The sequence below is a fragment of the Ursus maritimus genome, unplaced genomic scaffold (genome assembly GCF_017311325.1).
Source record: "Ursus maritimus isolate PB19 unplaced genomic scaffold, ASM1731132v1 scaffold_4, whole genome shotgun sequence".
NCBI lineage: Eukaryota > Metazoa > Chordata > Mammalia > Carnivora > Ursidae > Ursus > Ursus maritimus.
Window position 1 is genome coordinate 1983551 of NW_024426552.1, and position 10081 is coordinate 1993631.

At 63.1% G+C, this 10081-nt stretch overlaps 1 protein-coding gene across 1 annotated transcript; it reads right to left on the bottom strand.

The window, feature by feature from the left end:
- Positions 1–6493: 6493 nt before the first annotated feature.
- LRRC3 (leucine rich repeat containing 3) lies at positions 6494–9811 on the bottom strand. The gene is made up of 2 exons (XM_040621822.1): positions 9644–9811; positions 6494–8935 (listed from the first exon to the last, which is right to left on the bottom strand). The coding sequence occupies exon 2, from the start codon at positions 8772–8774 to the stop codon at positions 8001–8003; it is 774 nt and encodes a 257-aa protein (XP_040477756.1). The 5' UTR covers positions 8775–8935; positions 9644–9811; the 3' UTR covers positions 6494–8000.
- Positions 9812–10081: the final 270 nt, after the last annotated feature.

Sequence of the window (10081 nt, forward strand, 5' to 3'; positions counted from 1 at the left end):
GTGAGGAGGGGAAAGGAAGCAGAGTGAGGAAGAGAAAGGAGGAGGGGGAGGAGCAGGAGGGGAGGATAGGGAAGAGGGGAGGAGGGGGAGGATAAGGAAGAGAGGAGGAGGGGGAGGAGGGAGGTGGGCGGGGTGAGGACGGAAGGGCAGCAGGGCTCCCTGAGCATCCCTCATCAGCCCCGGGGCGGGCTGGGCGCCGGGAGCTGGATGGGCTTGAGCTGGGAAGAGACGTTCTGGGGGCAACGCCCCAGCCTGCAGGTCTGTCCTGGGACAGTGCTCGGTGCCTGGTGGATGCACCGTCCCCCGTCTTTCCATACACACGCTCTTCTTCCCCGGCTCCGCCGTCTCCTTCTGGCTGCAGAGGCTCCGAGGACAGGCCCGCATCTGTCTGCCGTCCGCTGCTGCCCAGCAGCTGGCTCATGCCCCAGCTGGGCGCCCACCAGCTCAGGGCACCCTGGACGGTCATCTAGCCTCTGTGCCCACATGTCCCCCACGGCCTCCACACCTGCCTGTCTCTCCCTCCGCGGTGTCTGCGGCCCTTCCCTTGGACGCGCACCCGCACCAGGAACGTTTGCACCCACAGGAGAGGTCGGCCCAGTGGGCCTATGTCTCTGGGATGCTGTCCGGGATGCGTAGCAGCAGCGCCCGGTGGCCGGCCTGGCAGCCAGCCCTGCACCCCCTTCCTCCGGGCCAGGGTGACTCGTGCAGACCCCGCACGCCTGGCCTCGCTGGGCCCGAGGACCGGCGCTTCTCCCCCTCGCACTCCCCGTGCTCTGTCCTGGGGCCAAACCAAGGCCTACCTCTGTTTTGACAGCACTGGGGCCTGTCCTTCCCAAGTGAGAACTTCCAGGCCCAGGCGTCAGGAGGCCCAGATTCCTGCCCGGGCTGGCCCCACACCGCTGGCTCCCGAGTCGGGCATCTGTTCCCTCCAGACCTCAGAGTCTTGATTTCTCAGCTGAAAAGGGAAATATTGCTGATGGCGCTGGGCCCCTGGGAGAATTCGTGAGGCTTGCTCGTGAGCGGGCGGGCTGGTGCTGCCACTGCCCCCGCCTGGCGGGCTGCCCGTGCTGGGCCCGCTGGAGCCTGAGGGCTGCTGCAGTCCTCCCCACCCACTTTCCGCAGGGCTGGGCGCCCTCCTGACTCTGTTCCCGAGCACCCGTCCCCCGGCCCTGCCCCAAAGCGGGGTCAAGTACCTGCTCCCTGACAACGTGCCCACCCTGTACCCTGCCCCCCGCCCCACACTCAGCCCGGCTCACCGAGCCCCCAGCCATCTGCCCAGATGCCCCAGGTTAGACAGTTGGTGAGGCAGGGGGGCTCTGGGGGAGAAACGATGTGTGGGGGGGTGCACCTGCGGGGGGGCATGCATAAGAGTGAGTAGGGCATGGCCCTCTGTGAGCGTGTGCGTGTGTGCAACTGTGCATGTGACTGGGTTTGCCTGTGTGTGAGTGTAGTGAGCATGAGTATGTGTGCGCACGTGTGCAAACAGGACTGCACGTGTGAACCTGTTTGCACAGCGTGCATGCATCGTGGGGTACACGCGTGACAGCGTGTGTGCGGTGTCTGGGGGTGCCACCCTGCTGCACCGCCCCCACACTGTGACCCCTGCCTGCTCCCTGGTGACCCCTCCTCGGAAGGGGAGGGAGGCCAACAGGTGAAGTGAGCGCCCGAGGTCACCGGCGGCGGCCTGAAGGGCACACTGGCCCCGAGAACTCAGACACGGTGGTGTTGAGTAGGGCGGCCACAGGGCACAGGCGGCCCTCTGCTCTGGCCACACCGGCCACTCTCAAAGCGGGCGTGTGTCCGTTCCCCAAGGCTGCTAAAACAAAGGGCCACACAACTAGTGGCCCAGACAACGCAAGTTTATTACTTCAGAGTTCTGGAGGTCAGAAGTCCGAAATGGGTCCCTCTGGGCTAAAATCAAGGTGTGGGCAGGACCGGTTCCTTCTGGAGCCTCGGGGAGAGATCTGCTCCCGTGCCTCTCCAGCTTCCAGAAGCACCTGCATTCCTTCCTGCTTCCCTTGGCTCGTGGCTCCATCTTCCACCCTCACGGGCTCCCAGGATGAGGACACGGACGTCTCTGTGCCTGGCACGAGGAGGGGAGAGGGGGTGGAAGCAGAGCTGGTTCGCTGGGTGCCTGGCGCGTGGGGCAGGGCACAGGGGTCAGGCAGCGAGGGCAATCTGGCAGCCCAGGGCTGAGCTGGAAGCATCCATATGAACCCCAGCTGTCTTATCTCAAATAGCTCGGTCCACCCAACAGTCCTGGGAGCAAGGACCCACTGGGCACAGGGTTCTTGCAACGTCACCCCGCGGAAAGGAGCCAGAGCTGAGCCCAGGGTGGGGCGGGGGAGGGGCAGGGGCAAGAACACGCTATCCCGCTGGGGGCGGGCCACCAGACAGCCCACCTGGGGAGGCTCCCACCTGCCGGACAGACGATTCAAGCTTCATCCAGGAAAGGAAGCCCAGCGGTTCAAAACACAGCCCATGTGTTTGAACTCATGCGTAATGATGCTTTCAAAACTACCGGTCCTTTTCAGAGGAACCAACTCTTTCTTTGGAAAACTGATAAAGAACCAGGCATCCACCCTGCTGTCCCTGCGTGACGTGGCCATCGGAGAACCAACGAAGCTGTTCCTCTTTAGGGGAGACCCCAGCTGACAGAGGGGGAAGGGGCCACAGAGCAGAGAATCCGTGGTCAGTGGCCGCAGGGACTTAGCAGACCTCAGGGTTGATCACGGGAGGCTGCTAACATCACGCCCTCTGCAGAAGGGCACACCACCACCACGACGTGGCCTTGCTAGAGAAGTCAAGCAGAACTCCGGGTCCCAGGATCTGGGGACAGAGGAGCAGGCTTAACCCCCTCACAGGACGGGCAGCAAAGTCCAGACGGGAGGAGGGCCACAGGACGACCACAAAACTGCAAGGAAGCCAAAGACAGATGGATGGGCGTCTCTGCAGTGAAAGAGCCATAACGGACATGGCGGCCAGGTGCGCGGTCTGAGCTCCGCGGGGATCCGGGCTCAAACCCCGGAATCGTGTACAGACCAGCAGGGAAGCGTGGCCGCTGAATGGCGCTAGAGAGCCACTGGGATTTTTCGGTGCGATAGTAGTTTTGTGCTCAAAGGGTTCCACTTACATGAACCTTCTAGAAAAGGTAAAATGACAGAAAAATGAGTTTCTGCTTGAAAAGAAATTACCGTCACACAGAGAGAGCCCCACTGACCGGGAGAGAGGGGCTGGTTCTTTGCAGCTGCAAAGGGGTCGCACCAGGGAATCTCTCTGGGAATGGCAGGGCCGGGTGACACCGTGAAGGCAGGGGTGAGAGCCTGCAGGTGGCAGAGAGACACCCCTCCCCCGCCAGGAGCTAAGGGACAGGGCAGGCGCGGGAAGCAGGGGTAGTGCCGAGAGCACATGTGATCTGGCCAGGGCAGCCGGGAGCAGAAGGTGGGCAGGGACAGGCGGGTCCTCCGGGGGGACAGGCGGGTCCTCGGGAGGGACAGGCTGTTGGGGACACACATTTACTATGGATTATGGTGATCTCAGGTGACCCTTGCGCCAGCCTGGGAGCAGCTGGACCGAAAGCCCTTCCCCCGCAGCCATACGCGGCCACGTGGCTCACAGTCTCCTGGGGCAGGAGAGCGAGCAGGGCTGTCAATTGCCTGGTGTAAAGACTTGGCCGGTGGTCAACCTCCAGCTACCATCATGACGTCAACCGGCTCACCAAATCCCCCAGGTTTAACTACTGGCATCAAGAGCTGGTTCGAGCCAGTACGAGCTGGCCCCAGCACCCACTGCAGCCTGGTGCCGACCCAGCTCTTCCACGCCCTGGGCTCGCGGGTCTGACAGGTCTGGCAGCTCTGCTACGTGGCGAGGTCTGAAGGGAGGCAGGCATGGCAGGGGCTCCAGGTCGGGTGGGTCACAGGGGCATAGACAACAGAAGCCACACCAGCTGACTTAAGCACAACGAGGTTTATTGAGAATCCGGGGGCAGTGGGGAGGACAGGAGACTCAGACTTTAGAACCAGCTTCCGGAAAGATGACTCCGGAAACCATCCCAGGCTCCTGCACTTGCTGGGAGCTGCCACAACTCCAGAACATTCCATCCCTGCCACGGTCTGCCCACGCAGCCCTGCCTCCTCCCCAGGTAACTCCGTCCAGGATCGAAGTCCTGCGTACGTGCGTCTGCTGAGAACGCGCTGCAAGGGAGCCTGGGGAGCATGGTGCAGGAAGGCAATCCAGCCGGGGCAGGGCCAGTGCGCCACACCCACCGAGGGGCCCCCACAGAGGGACCCCCAGTGCCGATGGTCAGGGCCCCACTGCGCTGCTCAGAGCTCCCAGGAAAGAGCTCCTCGTGCCCCAGCCTTGACTTGGCTGAGGCCCTGGCATTCCGCTGACCCTGGGCAGAGCTGTTCAATTCGGCCTGGCCCCACTCCAGCCCCCCAGCGCGGAGTCCACCCGCACACTTTCGTGAGACCTCGTGTGAGTGAGTGCGAGCCGCCACAGCGCTGTGCTGTGCAGGCCCTGCTTCTGACCGCCGGGCTCCGCTCCTCTCCTGCCCGCAGCCACTGTCCATTAAGAAGCATACATCCAGACCGGGTTTCCGTCATCTCACGTCCAATTTAAAACTGCCATCCACCCCCACTGCAGGCCAAGCTGCGGACTGGAGGCTCTCGCAGTGAGAGGAGGTCCCTGGGTCCCGTGCACAGGGGAAGCTGTTTCGTGCACCCCGTCCTGGTGGGGCCTGTCCCGCCCCCCACAGCCTGCAGGCAGCTCCCAGCAGAGGCCTGGGAAGGGCTTCTGGCACGGAGCTGGGAGCCTCCTCCCAGCACAGAGAGCCCCAAGTGTCAGGACGGCCCATCCCCACCACTGGGACCCCCGACGGAGACCCCAAAGAGGAGGGAGGCTGGGGTGCCAGGAGGCCACGAGCGTAGGATGCCCCCTCCTAGGGTCAGGGTCAGGGGTGGGGCTCTGGGTTCAACAAGGCACATCCATGGCGAGGCTGGGGACCAAGGGAACAGCCACCCAGAGCAGCTGGGCAGGGCGACCAGGCTCCCAAAGGGTTCCATGAACCCCTCACTGGCCCTCTGCACCCCTCTGGCCCTGAGGCCTCCCTAGAAGCCAGAGCCCCACCACCGACCCCCACGAGAAGGAAGGGAGGCCTCATCACTACCCCAAGTTGGGGTGGCTGTTCCAACCCTCTGCCCCACGGGGAGCCCCAAAGTCACCCTGCCCTGACCCCTGACCCCTGACCTGCGTAGCGTTACCTCCCGTGGCAAAGGACCAGGCCGTGTATCTGTGTAAAGTGCTCCGAAGGTCCCTATTGGGATCACAGTGAGAGCCAGGGCCACCAGTGTCCCATATGGCTGTGACCCCACCGCCCCCGACAGATGGGGCACCCCCTTTGTCCTGCACCTGACACTGTCAACACTGATTCTCTCAAGGAAGCCAGCGTGACCCCGCCCAGCATCTGCAGATTTAAGACAGGGCAGCCGCCCATCGGGGCCGGGGTGGGGGCTGCTTCGGCTGTAAGGCCCGCGGGGGCATCCATGGTGTGTGCTCACACATGGCAGCAAGGAAGGGGGTGGGCCCGGGCAGGGTGTCGTCCTAAGGGCTCCCTCAAGGGGAGAGAAAGGGAGAGGGAAAGGAGAGAGGATGGCTGTACCCCGGGACAGCAGAGGGCTCCCTGGTACCTGGGACGTGAGCTCCCGTGAGCAGGAAGGAGCTCCGTGGTCCTGGGGTTTCGGGGCCTGGCGCTCTTCCTCGGGGGGAGGTGTCCACTGCGGGACGCCCCCTGAAGGCTGAGGATCCCAGAAAGGCCAGGAGGGCCCGACAGCCCGACGCTGGGCTCAGGGTGACAGAGAGAGGACCCTTCTGGTGTGTCCAGGGTCCTCGGAAACGGGCAGCCCCACCCCAACCCCCTTGCACCCCTGGAAGAGCCGCATTTGGGTGGAACCCAGGCTCTGGGCTGATTTTGGTGTAAGAGGAAATGGCGATTTCTCTGGCAACAGCACAGCCCCCCCCCCAGTGCTAAGGCTTCCCCCACAGCAAGGAGAGGCACCCCCAGGACATGAGTGGCAGCCACAGGACCCTGGCACCCACCACACCTCCGTCAGGTCACCTCCCTCGGGCAAACCCACCGGTGGTGGGCTCCTTGTGTGGCAGGACCCCTCTCCCCACTGTGTGTGCCCTGGCACAGGCGGGGCAGGGGGCCCCGAACCGCCCAAGGAGCCCGTGTCCTGCTGGTCAGCCAGCAGCGGTGCTTACCCGGGTCACTGGGAGCGACGGGCCGCGGGAGGCCGTGGCTGGGCCCTGCCTCCCATCCCTGCACCCCTGGTCTGGGCAGCAGGCACGGGTGGGGGGGGTGTTTGCCTGTGGGACTGTATCTGGGAGCTGTCAGTCATTTCTTTGTAATGCACCATTTTTTTTTTTAAAGATTTTATTTATTAATTCAACAGAGATAGAGACAGCCAGTGAGAGAGGGAACACAGCAGGGGGAGTGGGAGAGGAAGAAGCAGGCTCATAGTGGAGGAGCCTGATGTGGGGCTCGATCCCGTAACGCCAGGATCACGCCCTGAGCCGAAGGCAGACGCTTAACCGCTGTGCCACCCAGGCGCCCCTGTAATGCACCATTTTAACTGAGAAAATCAGGACCTCGTTTAGGTGGGGTGGAGGCCGGATCTCTGAGTCCACGCATAGATAGGACCCCTCGTTCAAGGCCCACTTCAGGTCACAGGATGCTCTCAGGTACAAAGCACCCTCTATTTTACTTCTTTCTAAGCATCTGCTTCTCGAGGCTTGTAACCTGTATACCTTAAGTTCATGAGCAATTTAGTCCTATCTGTGCCCCCCCCCAATATCCGAAGCCATTTACAAATACGCACTCTTTAAAAAGACATCAAAAACTAAAACTAGAAAGACGGCTCACAGTTACGCAGGTGGAGGTAACGTCTACCCTGAACGTAAAGCAACACAGCTGAGAGAGTGCTGAGTTAGCTCTGAGATTCCTGGTGGCAGAGGTGAGGACAGACAGAGACAGGGAGACAGGGAGGGAGCGAGGGAGAGAGTTCCTGCTGCTGGAGAAAAGTAGCATACCGCTGATTGGCCTCGACACACGGAACATCAGTCCTCCCGTCCTTGAGAAGGAGCGGCTCTAGGTGGCAGTGAGTAGAGAGCAAGGCACGCTATGGACCCAGGATGACCGGCCTCCCCCAGACCAGGCACAGACAGTGGTGGGACTCGGGGCAGGGACACGCGTGTCTCGTGCGGACACTGCCCCCCATGATGATCCACTCTGGACCTTTCTCGGGTTTCTGTCCGTGGTTTTCTTGGTTTTTGGGTTTTAGGGTTTTTTCCCCTCTCCCCGGACTGAAATTTTGGCACAAGCATTACTCTTAACCAACACTCTGAGAATAAACAAAGTTGTTCAAAGGTTAGTTTGAACTACACTTTTCACTTACCTCTCTAGAAAAACCTGGTCTCTACTACTTTGCTCTGGAAAGTTCTGCGGCCAGATGGGTTCAGGAAATACTACCAGGGGGACAAGGTAAATTGGTTCTGCAGGGTAGGATTATCTCTGCCTGTCACAGATGAGACTACACCCCACCATCTGCGGGGCAGACCTCACACGCACAGACAAGAGCCTTTCTTCTCGGAATGCCATTCACGCCCTACAGGTGCCACGCGGACGAGGCCAGCAGAGCACAAGGGACATGGAACGCCATGACAGACGGCCTGGTTTTAAGTCCTGACTGGGTTGTCTCCTGACTGTGTGGTTGTGGGCAATGCCATTTCTCCAAGCTTTGGCTTCCTGGCCCGTCAAATGGGCCCAACGGCCACATTTTGGACTTGAAGCGTGGCACGGTGTCTTCAGTGCAACGCAAGGGAGGGCTCTGTGGGGGCGAAGTGCCACGCGGAGGGGGCTGTGAGGACCCGCTGCTCCGCCACCACCTGCTACGAGAGTGATGGGGGACAGGTAGGCGGCGCTCCGCTTCCGCAGGCAGGCACTAGGGCACGGGGCTGATGGGGTCCTTGGACACGGGGGCGCTGGGCAGGGACTTCAAGTACTCCAGGTGCCTCCTGGCGTCCTCCTGGTTCTGGCGCACGTAGCACACGACATAGGCGGTCACCATGGCGAACCAGCCGAACATGGTGACCAGCATGGCCACGTCGGTGGTCTTGTGCTGCGCGCTGCAGAGGCTGACACCGGAGTCCAGAGCCTGGATCAGCGGCTTCCCCACGAACTCCTCCTGCGCGGCCGTGTGGCAGGCGATCTCGTCCACCGATTCGGGGTCCAGCTTCAGCTCCCACAGGGCCTCCTGCAGCGCACACTCGCAGTGCAGGGGGTTGTGCGACAGGCGGATCTTGGCACTGAGCTTGCCCAGGGCGTCCTTTGGAATCCTGCGGATGCGGTTATGGGAGAGGTCTAGCAGCCGCAGGCCCCCGGCCAGGCCCGAGAAGGCAGCGGGACCGATGGTCTCGATGGTGTTCTGGGACAGGTCCAGCTCCCTCAGCTGGTTCAGGTGCTGGAAGGCTCCGTTGGGGATGTGGGTGAGTTTGTTGGCATCGAGCTTCAGCAGCACAGCGTTGGCAGGGATGTCCTTAGGGATCTCCTGCAGGCCCCTCGCACTGCAGTGGACGGCCACGGCCCCGGCATGTTCGGGGCACTGGCAGCTCTGCGGGCAGGACGCGCCCAAGCGCAGGCATAAGAGGAGGACGAGGCAGGACCCTCCTGCGGGGACCGGCAGGGGCGAGGGGCTCTGTTTGCCCACGGGGCCCATGCTGACCACACCTGGGGACGGGTGGACGGCAATCTCCTCCCACCGGGTGCTGACCTGTGTTCTTCCTCACTCCCCCAGCCGCCGCTGTGCAGATGACCATCAGACACAGGCATCCACGCTCCCTCCTTCTGTGCAAGGAAAAGCGGTGTTCTCCTCCAGTTCTAAAAGAGATGGGCAATCAGCATCCTGACTGCCTCCCACATGGAACCCCAGGAGCACTCTGACTTTGGGGGAGATGTCACGGCACACTGAAGCGTCTGGTCAGCGGGGGTCTCTGTAACTTATTTCCAGAGATTCCCAAAGCCACCCAGAACAGCAAGGGCAGGTCGCGCTGACCGCTGGCTGGGTCCAGGAACCCTGGACACACCCATGGCACACCTAGGGGGACCGGGGGCTGGCTCAGCCCGACGAGGGGCCACCCCTCCGAGCTTCCGAAGCTGGAAACCAGGAAGGCGGGGCTGCAGGGCTTGCCTAAGAAAGCGGAATGCAGGGCAGAGGGACGGGCAAACGACTGGCAACCGAGCGGGGCGCGCTCGTGGCCGCGGAGCTGGCGGCGGTGGCCGGGGTGGCGGCTGTCGGAGCTTAGCACTTTGCTCATCCTGACACCCTCACAGAACTGTAAGCACAGAGAGAGCCCTTCTTTGTCAACCCAGCGGGGACGGGCACGCGGCCCCGGGGGCGGTGCCTTGCATTTCGGTTGTGCTGGAGAAAGAAGGAAAACGAGAAGGGAGAAAAGCCAAACCCTGGGCGCGCGGCCGCTCTGGGGCGTGGAGTGACGGGGCCGCGCGCGGGGCCTGCAGGGTGGCTGGGACCCCAGACCCCGGGACCCCGCAACCCCGGGCGGCAGACGGGCGGGGCGAAGGCTTTACCTGCGCGGCCGCGTCCGGAGGCCGCTCTGCGCGAGGCTGCCGGCCGCTCGGAGCCCGACCCGGAGCCACACCCCGGAGCCACACCCCGGAGCGGAGGCAACCCCGGGCCTGCGCCCACCTCTGCGGCCGCTCGGGACACACGCGGCTCGGCCTGCGGCTCCGCGGGGCGGGGTCAGGGGCGGGGACGGGGCCTGGGGGCGGAGTTGCAAGGGAGAGATGGGGTGGGGCCTGGGGGCGGGGCAGGTCTTGAGGCGGAGCTGTGAGGCAAGACGGGGCGGGGCCTGAGGCGGTGGAGGGGTGGGGCTTGGGCGGGGTCTGGGATGGGGCGTGGCCAGGACGAGAGCCAGGGGCTGGGCCTAGGTGGAGTGTGGGGCTCTGTGGGACGGGAGCGGGGCGTCACTCTTAGACCGAGGGTGGGGTGGCGGGCGGGGGGAATCT